The 17,110-nt window shown below is 39.2% G+C and overlaps 1 protein-coding gene across 5 annotated transcripts in view; it reads left to right on the forward strand.

The window, feature by feature from the left end:
- Ttc17 (tetratricopeptide repeat domain 17) overlaps nucleotides 1-17,110 on the forward strand; it is an 83,913-nt gene that overhangs the window by 53,805 nt on the left and 12,998 nt on the right. For 3 of the 5 annotated variants that reach the window (XM_048361708.1, XM_048361709.1, XM_048361710.1), the window contains 3 exons: nucleotides 10,530-10,789; nucleotides 11,228-11,381; nucleotides 15,310-15,430. In XM_048361708.1, the coding sequence (XP_048217665.1) occupies nucleotides 10,530-10,789; nucleotides 11,228-11,381; nucleotides 15,310-15,430 (535 nt within the window). Of the gene's footprint in view, nucleotides 1-10,529; nucleotides 10,790-11,227; nucleotides 11,382-13,626; nucleotides 14,210-15,309; nucleotides 15,431-17,110 lie in introns of those variants that run through there. The other 2 variants (XM_048361711.1, XM_048361712.1) reach the window with 1 other exon arrangement.

Consider the following 17,110-nt stretch of genomic DNA (forward strand, 5'->3'; position numbering starts at 1 on the left):
AGGGGGGAAAAATACAAGTAGTTCTTTCCAGTAACCCTTATAGTAAGTCTTATTTTTACAGTGTTTTATAGTTTATGAAGCATTATGAATTATATATCTCTTGTGAAGTAGATACTATTAAGTCCACCTTATAGATGAGAAAATTAAGATAAGAAAATTAAGAAGAATTAGGTGCTATGCCAAGCTCTTGTTTGTTTGTTTGTTTTTTGGCCAGTCCTGGGCCTTGGACTCAGGGCCTGAGCACTGTCCCTGGCTTCTTCCTGCTCAAGGCTAGCACTCTGCCACTTGAGCCACAGCGCCGCTTCTGGCCGTTTTCTGTATATGTGGTGCTGGGGAATCGAACCTAGGGCCTCGTGTATCCGAGGCAGGCACTCTTGCCACTAGGCTATATCCCCAGCCCCAATATGCCAAGCTCTTTAGTAGGAGAAATAACTAAGTTTATCTTTAGACCTTCTAGCACACAGGTTTTTTTTTTACCTGTGGTTCTCAGGAATAGGGATTTGATGGGTTAGAACTTTAGTTTGTGATCAGTAAGACAGTTTATTTTTTTAGTAGAACTAGCATCTGTTGCTACCATTATTTTATGAAACTGCATTTTTTTGGTGGTACTGGGGATTGAATTCAAGATTTTAGGGTTGGAACAAAATTTGTCTTAAGTCCTTGCAAGACAAAGAGACATATTGCCTCTATAATATCATTATCAAAGGCAAATGTACCCTACTAGCCTTCAGAAACAATTTAGTATTCAAAACTGTTGAAATGACTGGAGTAAGATTTTCTGGAGGAGTGTCTGAGTCATCCTTAAAGAAAGGAACTTTGGTTTGCCAGCCATCAATTTGAGGATGTGGTCTTTGCCTCTGTTCCCTCTGTTTCCCTGCCCATTTTCATTGTGAACCTAGCACTAGCATCTACCTATCCTTTGTTAATGGTATTTCAAATACATCAAATACAGTCACCGTCTTTTACTTACATTTCTTTACCGACAGTGACCACAGCAGAGACTAGCATCTCTGCCTGCCTCAGGCATCGTGATTCAGTCTCTCTGGATAACCCACTCTATTTTTATTGACTCAAGCCTTTTCTTTTGTTTAAAACACTTTTTTAATTTTTTTTATTATTAATTGAACATAAATTTTTTTACAAGGTGTTGTGCAAAGAGGGTGCAGTTACATAGTAGGGCAGTGTGTACATTTCTTGTGATATCTTACGACCTGTTTTTCCATCCCTTGTCTAGGTCAGGTAGACCCATATGCAATATACAATGTATCAAGCACATATACAGTGTTCACAGACTTGGTCTCTACTGTCTCTCCGTCTCCCTTTGTTAACAGTCATATATCAGGGAGATCATGCCCCTTTGTTTTCTGTGTTCTAGGCTTGTCTCACTCAACATTATTTGTTCGAGTTCTGACCATTTCCCTGCGAATAACAATATTTCACCATTCCTAATCGCTATGTAGTATTCCATTGTGTATAAGTACCATATTTTTTGGATCCATTCGTCTGTGGAGGGGCATCTGGGTTGTTTCCATATTTTGGCTATTGTGAATTGTGCCACGATAAACATGGAAGTACAAATGTCTTTTTGATATCTTGGGTTTTGCTGTTTAGGATAGATGCCTAGGAGTGGTATGGCTGGGTCATAGGGTAGGTCTATATTGAGCTTTTTGAGAAACCTCCATACTGTTCTCCAAAGTGGTTGTACTAATTTGCACTCCCACCAACAATGGAGAAGGGTTTCTCTTTCCCCGCACCCCCTCCAGCATTTGTTGTTGCCTGAGTTCAGAGTATAGGCCATTCTAACTGGAGTGAGGTGGTATCTCAGGGTTGTTTTTATTTGCATTTCCTTTACTACCAGGGATGTTGAACATTTCCTCATATGTTTCTTTGCCATTTTTATATCTTCTCTTGTGAAGTCTCTCTTTAGCTCTTTTGCCCATTTCCTAATAGGTTTATTGGGCTTAGAGGGGCTTAGTTTTTTGAGTTCTCTGTAGATGACAGATATCAGGCCTTTGTCTGTTGCTGTGCTGGTAAATATCCTTTCCCATATCGTTAGCTGTCTTTCTATTTTGGTGGCTATGACCTTAGCTGTGCAGAAACTTTTTAATTTGTAGTAGTCCCATTTGTTGAGTCTTTCCCCTATTTGTTGTGCCCCTGGGACTCTATTCAGGAAGTTCCTTCCTGTGCCTATAAGTTCTAGTGTCTTTCCTACTCTGTCCTTCAGTAGTTTCAAGGATTCAGGTCTGATATTGAGGTCCTTGATCCATTTTGAGTTGATCTTGGTGCATGGTGATAGGCTTGGGTCTACTTTGAGTTTTCTGCATATGGCTGCCCAGTTCTCCCAGCACCAGTAGTTGAAGAGGCTATGTTTATTCCATTGTATGTCTTTAGCTCCTTTGTCGAATATCAGTTGGCTGTAAGAGTGCGGTTTTATTTCTGGGTCTTCAATTCTAATCCACTGGTCTTCCGATCTGTTTTTATACCAATACCATGCTGTTTTTGTTATGATGGCCTTGTAGTAGAGCTTGAAGTCTCCTGCACTATTTTTTTTTGCCTAGAATTGCTTTGGCTATTCTAGGTTTTTTGCTGTTCCATATGAATTTATGGATTGGTTTCTCTATTTCAGTGAAGAATGTGGCTGGGATTTTGATAGGTATTGCATTGAATTTGTATAACAATTTGGGCAATATGGCCATTTTCACTATATTGATTCTGCCTACCCATGAGCATGGGAGGTCTTTCCATCTCCTTGTGTCTTCTTTGATTTCCCTTATTAGATTTTTGTAGTTTTCATTGAATAGGTCCGTCACGTCCTTGGTTAAGTTGATCCCTAGGTACTTTATTCTTTTTTTGGCTGTAAATGGAATTATTTCCATAATTTCCTTTTCTGTTTGTCTATTGCTGGTGTACAGAAAAGCTGCTGACTTTTGTGGATTGATTTTGTATCCTGCTACTTTGCCAAATTGGTTTATTAGGTGTAGGAGTTTGGGTACTGAGTTTTTTGGGTCCTTCAGATATAAGATCATGTCGTCTGCGAATAGGGATAACTTGATTTCTTCCTTGCCGATGTGGATCCCTTTGATGTCCTCCTCTTGCCTTATTGCTATGGCTAGGGATTCCAGCACTATGTTGAACAGAAGTGGGGAGAGTGGGCATCCTTGTCTTGTTCCTGAGTTTAGGGGGAATGATTTAAGTTTCTCTCCATTTAATATATTAGCAGTTGGTCTGTTGTATATGGCTTTTATTGTTTTAAGGAATGTTCCATCTATTCCTGTTCTCTCCAAAGCTTTTAATAGGTATGGATGTTGTATTTTGTCAAAGGCTTTTTGGGCATCGACTGAGATAACAATGTAATTCTTAATTTTAGATCTGTTTATGTGGTGAATTACGTTGATTGATTTACGGATGTTGAACCATCCTTGTGACTGAGGGATGAAGCCTACTTGGTCATGATGTATGATTTTCTTGATCAGTTTCTGGATCCTGTTAGCTAATATTTTATTGAGGAGCTTTGCGTCTGTGTTCATTAGTGATATTGGTCTGTAGTTCTCTTTTTTTGTTGGGTCTTTGCCTGGTTTGGGAATGAGTATGATATTAGCTTCGTAGAATGAGTTTGGGATTTCTCCCTCTGTTTCTATTTCGCGGAAGAGTTTGAGGAGTATTGGTATTAGCTCCTCACTAAAGGTTTTGTAGAATTCGTTGGTGAATCCATCTGGGCCTGGGCTTTTCTTAGTAGGGAGGTTCTTGATTATCTCCTGTATCTCACCGTAAGTTATTGGTTTATTTAGTTGATTTATTTCTTCTTGGTTCAGTTTGGGCAGTTTGTACTTCTGTAAGAATTGATCCATTTCTGTAAAATTATTGTTTTTTGCTGAGTAGAGGTTTTGGAAATAGCTCCTTATGATTGTTTGAATATCGTGTGTACTTGTTGTAATTTTTCCAGTGGAGTCCCTGATTTTACGTATATGAGTCTCTTCTCTTCTTTTTTTTGTGAGTCTTGCAAGGGGTCTGTCAATTTTGCTTATTTTCTCAAAGAACCAGCTTTTAGTCTTATTTATTTGTTGAATGGTCTTTCTATTTTCAATCAGATTTATCTCTTCTTTAATCTTTGTGATCTCTCCCCTCCTAGTCGTTTTAGATTCTGTCATTTCTTGTTTCTCCAGTTGTTTTAGTTTCATCGTGAGGGTATTCACCTGCGCTGCTTCCATTCTTTTAATGTGGGTGCTGAGTGCAATGATCTTGCCCCTCAGTACTGCCTTAGCTGTGTCCCATAGGTTTCTTTGTGATGTGTTTTCTTTGTCATTGTGGCTTATGAATTCGTTGATTTCATCTTTAATTTGGTCTGTGGCCCAAGTGTTGGATAGCAGCATGGGGTTTAGCCTCCAAGAGTGTGTATAGTGTCTGTGGTTTCCTTTGTTGTTGAGGGTTACCTTTAATCCACTGTGATCAGATATAATACATGGGATGATGTCAATACTTTTGTATTTGCTGAGGTTCTTTGTGTGGGCTCTGACGTGGTCTATTTTGGAATATGATCCATGGGCTGCTGAAAAAAAGGTGTATTGGGTCTCTAGGGTGAAAGGTTCTATATAGGTCTGTTAGATCCATTTGGGAAATGGTGTTATTTAGGTCCTCAGCTCCCTTACTAATCCTTTGAGTGTTGGATCTGTCTCTTGGAGAGAGAGGAGTATTAAAGTCACCCACTATGATTGTGTTTGCGTCTATCTTGCTCTGTAATTCTGTGAGAATTTGCTTGACATATGTCGGGCCTCTTTTGTTCGGTGAGTATACATTTATCACCGTGATGTCTTGATTCTGGATTTTTCCTTGTATTAATATGTAGTGTCCTTCTTTGTCTTTTTGAGTGGACTTTAAAGAGAAGTCCAGCTTGTCTGAGATCAGAATGGCTACCCCTGCCGTTTTGGTGGGTGCATTTGCTTGGTAGATCTTGCTCCATCCTTTCATTCGAAGCCTGTTTTTGTCCCTTGCTGTAAGGTGGGTCTCTTGTAGACAGCAGATGTCAACTTTTTGTTTGCGAATCCATTCTGCCAGTCTGCTCCTCTTAATCGGGGAGTTTAAGCCATTTATATTTAAAGAGATCAAGGATAAGGGTGCCTCCCTATTCTTTCGGCGCCATCTTTCTCTCCTAAAACACTTAAAAAAAATTATTTATTTTGCCAGTCCTGGGGCTTGGACTCAGGGCCTGAGCACTGTCCCTGGCTTCTTTTTGCTCAAGGCTAGCACTCTGCCACTTGAGCCACAGCGCCACTTCTGGCCGTTTTCTATATATGTGGTGCTGGGGAATCGTACCCAGGGCTTCATGTATATGAGGAAAGCACTCTAGCCACTAGGCCATATTCCCAGCCACTCAAGCCTTTTCTAACATTAAACTAAAATATGACTTCCCATTTCTAGATTTGCTTTAGGGGACTTACAGTCAGTCTTATTTCTCGTTCATTCTAGATCTCCTTAGGTGCCTGAAGATGGCTATTGTTCATGTCCAGCCTTCCTTATGTCCTCACTTTCTTTCATCTAGACAACTGTTCACACATCCTCATTTCTTTCGGTAACTCCTCTTTTGTTACAGTTTCTAGCCCCATTACCACTGTCAAACTAATTTCACTGGAGTTTTTCAAAATCTTTTTCTAGCAAAATATATTTGAAGCCAGATTTTTGTTTTTCATGGTAGTTTTTTTTTTGTATTTTGGGGTTTTTAGATAGCATTATATTTAGTTAAGTGCCCAGATTGAAACATGAATCTCCAGGTTTGTTTAGAATATTCCAAAGTCATGCTAGGCTGCTTTTATTTTAATCACAGGTACCTGTGCTTACATCCATCTTCCAGCACTTCTAGTCTCTGTGATCCTTTTTCTTGTGGGGGAGGGCATTAAATTCAGGGCCTCACACTTGAGCCCTTTTGAGATCATGCCATTTTTACCTTCAGTCTTGTTTGTTTTTAGTTATCTTTCAGGTAGAGTCTCATCTTTATTTTGTCCAGGGCTGGCCTCACTGGAATTCTTACCTATGGCCCCACATAGCTAGGATCATAGGTACATACCACTGTACCCATCTTATTGATTGATACAGCTTCTCCTTAACTCCCCCAACCCCAGACTCTAAGATAACTAATTTATGAGCAGTTGGGATTACGTACATGAGCCACACTAACCAGCCTACCTGTGGTTCTTGATAGATTACCTAACACAACTCAAACTTAGCTCTTGCTTTTACCAGCACTCCAGGAAAAGACTGTGAACTCACATAAACCTCACTGTGGGTACTCATGTTCTGTTCAACTTCACAATATTTATTCTTCTTTTCCCAGTGTGAAAATAGTGCTTGGTAAAGAAAATAAAAAATAGACATGTGGGTCTTACTCTCCCTATTTTTAGTTTATATCACACCATCTGTCCCACAGGCAGGAAGCCTAGGATTTACTTCTTGCTTCAGGCATAACTTAGAACATTCTGAGATTTCTCTACAATCCAGACTTCTCACCACAGCAGAGTCTGTACTTCCCACTGTGGAAGAGAGTTGCACGGGGCAGCGGTCTGCACAGGAAGCTCTGCACAGGACAGATCTGCAGATATGTTCCTTGTTTCATGGGTTGTGGTGACATATCAAGCACAGTGCTAGACAAGTGGCAACAGATAATGAAACAAATTCATGGACAGTGTTTGAAATCTCAGCCCTATCTTGTTGCTCTCTCTTAATTGCATTGCCTCTGTCAGTAACTTTTGCTCTCCATATTCAGTTGTGAAGCTACATGCACATCGTAAGAAGACCACTGTCTCACATTAGACTTGGAATCCTGAAGTCTGTCCCATTATTTACCTGTACTAAAATTTCTTCACATAACTCTTTACCATCCTTTTGAAGAAAAAGGCTGGTAAAGGATACCACACACTACCTTTCTAATTGTTCTCTTTGTCTCCTCCCTATGCTTTTCCCTTACCACCATGACCCGTCCCGTACCGTAAACTACCTTGCTAGTTTAGGACTTTGGCCTTGATCACAATTATGGACTCTCTTGTTGCTTTACTGTTACTCTGCTTAAGAAACAAGGCAGTCCTTTTACATGGGGTCCTTTTCCTGGATGGCTTGCTTGGACATTCTTCATGTCACCCACTGTCCTAAGAATTTTATCTCTATGCACATCCTTGGATTGACTAATGAGCACTTATTAATGCCTTCACATGTCTTCCTTACTTCTGCCTATATGTCTGGGTGTAGATATGTGGGTTCATAAGCCTGTGCATGCATGCTCTTAAAAGTGCCACTCTAGAAAGTGCCCTCCTGACCACTGTTCCATCTAAGTCTTGTATGACAATTCACTTGATGTTGCTAACTATTCATCTGGGTTCCTTAGTGGACTTTCCACCAGGAAGCATTTTGTGATTCCATTCAAATATTTTTCCTCTAGAAAAAACATATTTACTTGTCCTCTCCAATATATGTAGTTTTATGCCTCCAACTTTATTATAAATCAGTTATATTTAGTTTACCTAAGTCAGAAACTCATATTCCTTCTGTTCCCATCTGTGTAACTTAGATTAACCTTTAATAGGCTCTAAATAAATACTTGTTTTATTCTCTAATTCATAGCATGTTCATGATCTACCCATTCCTCACCTTTGAGGAATGAATATAAAAATGTCTATCTAATTAGTGTGGTTCTTTAGGAATTGCTGTCTTCCTATCCCCAGTATCCTTTGGAAGGGAAGTAACCTGCAGTAGATTCCATAGTTTTTCTTCATTTGAATATTTCCATTAATGAAGGTCCCTTCCCTAAGCATTTTATTAATTTATTTATTTATTATATATTTTCTAATTTTTTGTAAAGGTGATATACAGAGGGGTTACAGTTACATAAGTCAAGTAATGAGTACATTTTCTTTTGAATAACATCATCCCCTCCCTCATTCTCTCCCAGTTTTTCCCCTCCCAACTTCCCTCACTACCAAGTTATATAGTTCATTTCCAACATAGCATCCAGAGCATTTTATTTTAATAATATATACTTACCATAGGCCAGAGTACAAGGAAGCAGCAGCCTTTGAGAATTAGGTTAGCTGAATGTCTACAGAAAAACAACATAAATGTTTTGCAAGTAGTCCTTATAGAAGGAAATGAGGCTTCTAGACAATGGCCATATGCAACTCTGAGTGTACCCTCAATGTATTACTTTTGCAGTCTCTCTATGACTTTAGTCATCTTTAGGCCTGTATTTTTTGCTGGAGCCAAATTTATCAGAAGCCCTTCAGACGATATTCTAAGGACAAAAGCCCTTCAGACTGCATTTACGGACTCCTGTGGTGGCCATACAAGAAGAACCTGAATCAGATGAAGTTAATCAGATACTTAGAGACTGTCTATCACTACAAGTCAGACACTGGGCAGCTCTTCTTTTATATTGTTATTTGGAGTCTTGGTAGCAGCCCTGTCCATCTGCTTTCCTAGATGAACTGTAGAAAAGTGTGTGTGTGTGTGTGTGTGTGTGTGTGTGTGTGTGTGTGTGTGTGGTGTGTGTGTGTGTTACCAGGACTTGAATTCAAGGCCTTAAATTTCACTTGACTTGCTTGCTCATAGTTTGACACTCTACCACTTGAGCCACACCCCCTTGCTCAACTTTTTACTGGCTATTTTGGAGATAGAGTCTCACAGACTTTTTCCCTAGGCTGGCCTTGAACTTCAGTCCTTCAGATTTTAGCCTTCTGAGTAGCTAAGGTTATGAGTATGGGGTATCGGCAACCAGTTAAGAACTTTTAGATTACATAGCTTGCCAGACACAGTGCTAAAGGTATGATGATTCACTTGATGTTTTCCATTCATGTGGGTTGACTATACATTAACACATGACAAAATGTGTTAGACTGTTAAGACTTTAGTCTTGTTAGCAGGACAAGGTTGAAGCAGGAGCAGCAAACTCTCAAGAACCTCAAAAACCAAACTTCATGATTTCCCATTGGTTACTTCCATAGCTGTGTCTGCTATGTGCCAAGGACACACATACACTATTGTAGCATCCAAGGTGAAAAACAGAAATTATATTTAAGCAGGTAACCAACCACTTGTGTCTGAATATCTTACAAAGTATTGGCAAGCCATTGTGCTTGTTTCAAAACTCAATTTAAGAGTAATAATAATTACAAAAGCAGTAGAAACCATACAATACGTTTGAAAAATTTAACAAGAAATTACTTGAAAGGATAGCAGTACATTTTATAGTTACTTGGTCATAAACAGATGAGCTTAATAGTTTGTTAGTTTTTTTCCTAAGAGAGAACAACTTGTAATTATACCCACTACTTAACATTAGACATTTAGGGAAAGAAAGCAGAGATGGCACCAGTGTTGAAGTGTCACTGCTAAGCTGGGAGTGGCTCAGAGTTTTCAATGTTATCAGCTACAATGGTCAGGTGTGCTTATGTCCTAGACCTCCTCAGAGACTAATACTGGCATTTCTCAGGTGTTTGAGAGTTCTGACATTGGCCAGAGCAGGCTGGACTTGCCAACCATAGAAGTTGCTATTCCAAATGGAATAGCAGACTGGCACTGTGGGAGTTGTCAACCCATAGCACTAAGGTTATCTGGTGGCTGCATGTTATAAAGGGAGGCATTTTATCATTTATCATTGTACTCCACCACTCCAAAAAGATTAGAGATGACTTTCATGGAGTACATCACACAAAATGCAGCCATTAATTCAAAATAAAGAACAAAAGTTAATGTAGTCAAGAAAGGAGAAAAAAGGGGGCTGGGGATATAGCCTAGTGGCAAGAGTGCCTGCCTCGGATACACGAGGCCCTAGGTTCGATTCCCCAGCACCACATATGCAGAAAACGGCCAGAAGCAGCGCTGTGGCTCAAGTGGCAGAGTGCTAGCCTTGAGCGGGAAGAAGCCAGGGACAGTGCTCAGGCCCTGAGTCCAAGGCCCAGGACTGGCAAAAAAAAAAAAAAAAGAAAGGAGAAAAAAGGAAACATTCTGGTAATAATCTTGGGCTAATCTTCTGAGTCTTACTGTTATCTAAGCACGGAGGGGCACTTGAAGGGGTATGTAGCCTTCATGGGAAATAAGGCAAACATACTGAATTTTTTAGGAGAGAATTTTTGCTAGAACATTGTCCTTTGAGAAATTCATAAAAGTCTTTGTATACTTCAGCAGCATCGATGATACCTCAGTAGCCCTTTTAGGAAGAAATTGCACTAGTATACTGCTATTTCTTACATCTGCCATTAAGAAAAACTTAATGCAGGCTATAGTTATCTCTTTGCTCAATGGTGATAGGGTCCTGTGACTGCCTGTCATCTAGCTATTGCCATTGTTTTCAGCAGGCTTTTGACAAAAGCTCAGTGACAAAGATGATACTTGGTTGTGAAAATTGAAGATGCTGAATGGTATTGTAAGAAGATGGCTATAGGGTGCTTTTAAGCAGAGCTAAAATTAAACTAAAAGCAAGATAGGCATCATACAAGTATTTGAGTGCATGGTGTATATCTGTTAATAACATGCTGGTTCTTGGTTTTCAGGTACAGTGTTTGAAGAAAGCAATGGCTCTGATGAGATGGAGAATTCAGATGAAACAAAGGTGTCAGAAGAGATACTGGCTTTGGTAGATGAGTTTCAACAGGCATGGCCCCTGGAAGGCTTCGGGGGAGCACTAGATATGAAGGGGCGGCGTCTAGACTTGCAGGGAATACGGGTGCTGAAGAAGGATCCTCAGGATGGAGTAGCCAAAAGCTCTTGCTATGGGGACTGCAGAAGTGAAGATGATGAAGCAACAGAATGGGTAAGATTTTGCCAATTCAGTCCTTGGGACATGGTAGCCAAGATCTGCAATTCATGATGTGCAAGGGTAAAGTGGTTGTTGGCTAGGTGACACTACTTAGCTCCAAACTCTGGGACCACCTTCACATTAGAATTGTCTTCCAGGGAGCATTTCAGTGTGCTTTGCCAGCTCTTTTGGGAGATGAAAGGAATGGAATAGGTATAAAGCCACACTCAAATCCTGCAAACTTGAAGGAAGTACCCTGATCAAATGTCTTTATTTTCTGTGCTCTCTATACACTCTTTGAGACTAACTGGTTTTGTTCATTTCACTGACTATTTTTCGTTTAGACCTCTTAAAACTTAACCTCGGGTAAGTGTGGCTCAAGAGCTGAAGGGAAAGTAGAGTGAGTGACAGATTTGCATTGGTCTCATTTGTCTGTATGTTTCTTTGCTCCAGATCACATTCCAAGTCAAACGAGTAAAGAAGCCCAAAGGAGATCATAAAAAAACTCCTGTGAGAAAGATAGAAACTAATCAAGCAGAAAATGGGCATCCTTACCAAGCAAACCTAGAGATCACTGGCCCAAAGGTGGCATCTCCTGGGCCACAAGGTAAACTTGGAGTACTTAGGATGCTAATTTCTTCCCTCATATTTCATTTCTGCATTTCTCCTAAGGCATGTGTGTATGACTGGGTTGTTCAGATAAGAAGATAAAAGAACAAATGTCCATCATTGGTGTGAAAATTTTATTTTGATATTTACTTAACTTTTACCATTAAGTATTTGGCTTATATTTTTAATCACATGAAGCTTAACTATCTTACAGATATTTTTACATTATAATCCAATGTGATACATACAGGTTATTGGTTTAAAACACATAGGTGCAAGTACCAGTTCTACTATTTTATCTTTTCGTCCCTTATTTTTCTTATCTATAAAATGAGACTAATCACCTCTTCTTTATATGGTAGAAAAAAAGCAACTAGTTTCTTAATTCTAAGAATTATGAAGAATTGTGAAACTTTTATTTATTTAAAGGATTTTAAAGTTACTAGAGCACAATAAATAATAACTAGTATGCCTTTTATGTCAGACAAAAATAATACTGAATAAATGTTTTAGAACTGCTTTTCAGAAGGAAGAACCTAAAAGTCAAGTTTGATGTACTTTTTGGGGTTCTTAGTAGTCTTGAAGCCCATCTCTAAGCTCCAGGCACCTAACCTGTCTTTTGCAGAGCTCAAAAGACTGATAGAATTCCTTTGAAAAAACAAAGAATTCGTGACTTGAACTCAGGGCCTCACATTCTCACTCAGCTTTTGCACTCACAGCTCTCACTAAGCTTTTTCACACAACTAGTGTTCTACCAGTAGAGCTATGCCCCCACTTCTGGCTTTTTGATGGTTAATTGAGGATAAGAGCATCGTGCATTTGTCTGCCTTGGACTGTCTTTGAACCAAGATTCTGATCTCGGCCTCTTTTTTTTTTTTTTGGCCAGTCCCTGGGCCTTGTACTCAGGGCTGGAGCACTGTCCCTGGCTTCTTTTTTGCTCAAGGCTAGCACTCTGCCACTTGAGCCACAGCGCCACTTCTGGCCGTTTTCTATATATGTGGTGCTGGGGAATTGAACCCAGGGCTTCATGTATATGAGGTGAGCACTCTTGCCACTAGGCCATATTCCTAGCCCAGATCTCGGCCTCTTGAGTAGCTAGGACTTTAGGCATGCACCATCAGCACCAGGCTGTTAAACTGGATAATTTTGACTGAAAATTCAATTCATTGCTCATTGTATTGGCATAAGCACTTTCCAGAGTGCTTGAAAGCAAAGATACATAATAAAATTTGGAGTTAGATCAGCTTGATTAGACCCAGAATAAATTTCTAAGAAAACCTAGGGACACCAAGAAGTTTATTTCGTCATGATTGAAATTAAGAGCTTCAGTTATTCCTCCTATTATAGTAAGGTAGCATTGGTTAAATTACAGAAGGAAAAACACTTATCTGTGTCTTTGTCAGTAAAAAAGATATCCAGGCTATAAAACATGAAAATGAAAATTCCAGTGGATAAAGTACTGTGTAATAAATCATGAATGAAGAAAATTTACATGAATATCCATGTTCTCTTAATATGAAGGACTTTCTAAGGCAGAGATAAAAAAAGCTAAAAGCAATAATTGACATTAAAAAGACAACGGATTAAGAGCTATTTTTGTAGAATATTTGTATGCATGTTTAGAATGCATAATAAAAGATATCAGTGTCATTTAAAGAACACCTAAAACTAGCATGAGAATAACATATGTGTGGCTATTTCATCAAATACATATATACATATATAGACACCCCTATGAAAATAGAACTCCTCTGCAATTAAGCTGATGACAGAGTATTTGAGCAGCTTTTTGTTTGTTTGTTTGTTTTCTGTCTGTTTTGTTTTGCAATGCTAGGATTTGAACCTAGGGCCTTGCACGTGCTAATAAAAAGCAAGTGTCATATCATTGAGCTACACTCCAGGAACATTTAAGCAATTTAATTGGGCACAAATTGATGGTCCCAAGTAGAGCATTGAGTATACTTGCAAGTGAGATCATGAAACCGCTCACTGTCATTCAAGTAAAAAGTCCTCAATGTGGGAAAGATACAAATATACTAGAAAGATTCAGTATCCCAATTTTAAAATAAATCACATTCCATGCACTACCAATGAGTAAGCTTCCTAGTAAATTCTGTCAAAGTTCTAAAGCAAATAACAAATTGTGAGCCATCGCATGGAAGGGTGGCAATCACTGAGAGCCATATAGATTTACTAAACGCTAATAATAAACCTTAACTAATCTCATTTCCTTTTTTGGTTAGGGTTACTAGACTGGAAGACCAGGGAAGTGCCATAGACATAATGTAAATGGATTCAGCAAGGCATTTAACAGAACCTTTTATGATACCCTTGTGAACAAGATGGAGAGATGTGGGCTCGAAGTTTCCCACTGCCTGCAGAATAAAGTGCAAACTTCTTAGTGTGGCGTACAAGACCCTTTACAACCCTGCCTCTCTCTGCTCTTCAGCACCATCCTTTGAACTACCCATGCTCTTATTTTGCATTTGTGCCTTTGCATATGCTGTTCCCCTCTGACTGGAATGCTAATATGCCACCTATGTAGTGCTAAATTATCACTGAACCTTAAACTTGAAACTCAAGTGCCATTTCTTACTTTGATACCTGCAAACAGCATTAGCTGCTGTTCCTCCCCTTGCAGCTTTTCACACTAGCCCTTCCCCTATCATATTATGTCTGTTGATGTCTACCTTCCTCACTAGACTGTGAGCTCAAGAGCAGGCTGCCTTAATACTCTTGTCTGTAACCCCAGTGTTTTACACAGTTCTGAGTCCCTTTAGTATGTGCTAAATAAATACTTTTCGGATGAGTTTCTTTAATGCAAACAAGATTTTTGTGTGTGTGTGAAATGTATGGTTTCTTTAAAGTGATTAATTTAACAGCTAATTAAAACTCTTCCAAACTATTCTGTTTTGTTAATAGTCTAAATCTAAACCCCTGCCTGTGCTTAACATGGTTTTCTATTGCTGGTAAATTTCTACAGTATAAAGAGTGCTATACAAAACTAAAGTTCTCCTTTCTGCCACACCACTCTTAATTCCTTTAGCAGCTCCCTTCTCAGAAGACTTGGTTTCACTCTTTAGGCCTGCACCTAAAAGATAGTACCTGGGATAGATTGATAAACAAAATGTAAAACCTGTAAAGCCTTAGCTTTAAAAAGCATGGTGATTGGAGGGAGTATGTGTGTTAGAGTCAAACAACCTGCTCTAAATCCCAGCTCTGCCACCTGCTAGCCAGCAGATTTTGGGCAAATGACTTAGAAACTCTAGTTTCTCCTCTTAGACACAAGGACTAAAAGCCTTCCTTATACAATTATGAATTAAAACACTTAGCAGATGACTTGAATACATGGAAAGTACTTGTAAAATAAATGGTAACCTTACATTGTCATAATTTCCCATCCTGATGTGTGATTTTGCACCTCGGGATATTTTGGCAATATCTGGAGATATTTGTGATCTGAGGAAGGATGTGCTACTGACACCCTAGTGGGTATATACCAAGAATGCTGGAAAACTCCCTTCAATGCCCAAACCAAGTGCCTACGACAAAGAATCACATAACTCAGAGATACATGTTTCTACTAAGAGTTATCTTTACAAAATCGGCATGTAGAAAGATAAAAATTAAATTCTGTAAGAATGTTAGCATTTTAGAATGCCTTAACCTTAAATACAACAAAAGATTCTATTTGTATTTTGTCAGTCTTCTTTGAGAATAAGGCTTTTATCCAAAGATGATTTTTATTCCCATTGCTATGAATGGCAAGATTTTAATCATCTCTTGATGGTGGAAATTATAAAGACTAGAAGAATGTCTGACACCATCACATACACCAAACCTGGTGAAGTAATCACCATGGCAAATAGTACCTTGGATTCTTTTCCTTTGCACTTGTGGCCATTCATGACATGCTTTCTTTCCAGGAAAGAAACGTGACTACCAGAGTCTGGGATGGCCCAGCCCAGATGAGTGCCTCAAACTCCGCTGGGTAGAGCTAACTGCTATCGTGAGTACCTGGCTTGCAGTTTCTTCAAAAAACATTGAGTGAGTATCTTCATTCTCCTACCTTCATGACACTTGTGTGCCAATGAGCCTACTGGCCTCTGGCAACTTCAGGATTTACTGTCTGTAATTGTCAGAGGAGTCACCTTGCAATAACTCAAGTCAGCAAAGAATGACCATAGCTACCCACAGCACAGATGGATTCTCCCTGCTGTTGAGAAGCAGTGAATGTATTCTCTTGACAGGGGCTCCCTCACATTTTACAAGCTATCAGAAGTAACATGAGGTTTCGTTTGAATTGGAGGTTAAGTCACCTCTGTGTAGAAACAAAAACCTTCATGTCTTTGATTTCCTTGCACTTATAGAGGAACCAGAGCCAACCCAGATTTTCCCACATTTGCCAAGATACAAGCCAAGCTAGGAGGCTCCTGTGATAATAATCTCTTTTTCTAGCCTTCTTTCTGCCCTGTGGATGCTGAAGTTCCCCAGGATTTACTACTCAGCCTTCTTATCTTACAGACATTCCTAGTCAGACTGAATCCCCAAAGGCTCGGTCATCATCATCAGTGTATGGACAACTCCCAAATTTGAATCTTCAGAGCAGACCATCCTTCAAAGCCTGACTCAGCTCATTCACCCAGTTTTCTACCAGCAGTGCTTTCTCTCAAGCACCCCAAGCTCAAGAAAATTAAACACATACTTCTCTTACTTACTATCCATCTAAAAAGATCATTGTTTTTCTTTTTCCTATTTCATATTCTTAGTAAGTTTCTCTAGCAGTTCTTAAACTTGGTTATTATTAATAGCCCTTTTTCCTTGTCCCTCAAACCCAGACTGCTACAATTCTTATCACTGTTATCCTCTGTGTATTTTTCCAAACTACCTTTGTCTGCATTACCATTGCTGCTTCCTTAAACCACCATCTCTACCTAGACTGGGCATGGTCTTCTAGCTGGACCTTTTGTTCCATTCACTTTTGCCTCTATTTGGTCCTCTTGCTCCATGGTACTGTGAGTTCTTGCAATGCAAGTCAACCATTCTGAAAACAGCCTGCTAACTTCTTATAGGAAATATACATGAATAAATAATAATGAGTAAATAAATATTTGCCTAATATAAGTTAAATTTGGGTTTGTTTTTATTTTCAATGATAATGGAGATTGAACTCAGGGCTTCTCACTTGCAAGGCATTTGTCCTATCACTTAAACTACACTTCCAATGCCTTTCTTTTCTGGCTATTTTCAAGATAAAGTCTTTTTTTATGCCCAGGCTAGCCAGTGCTGCAGTCTTACTACTTACAACTCTGGGGATGGCAGACACGTGCCTCTGTGTCCAGCTAATTTGCTGCTTCTGTAGCTGGATGACAGGTGTGCATCATTGCACTTAAACCACTGTTTGAGATGGTGTCTAGTGAGTGGATTTTTATGTCCAGGCTGACGTTGACAATCTTCCATCCCCATCTTCCAAGTAGCTAGGATTATAGCTTGAGCTGCCATGCTCAAACAAATTAAACTTTTAAAAAACTTTTTAATTTAAGTTTTAAAATAAATTTGAAAGGCTGCGAGCTTGGTTTAAGTGGTGGAGCATCTGGCTGTCTAACACAAGAACCTCAGTCAAATCTCTGTACTGTCTAAATAAATAATTTGGTAGTACCAACATGCTTTATCAGTACTGTCAGTGCTTGTTGGTATAGCTGATACCACTTAGCCTATTTATAGTAA

The sequence above is a fragment of the Perognathus longimembris genome, chromosome 13, assembly GCF_023159225.1.
Source record: "Perognathus longimembris pacificus isolate PPM17 chromosome 13, ASM2315922v1, whole genome shotgun sequence".
NCBI classification, from domain to species: domain Eukaryota; kingdom Metazoa; phylum Chordata; class Mammalia; order Rodentia; family Heteromyidae; genus Perognathus; species Perognathus longimembris.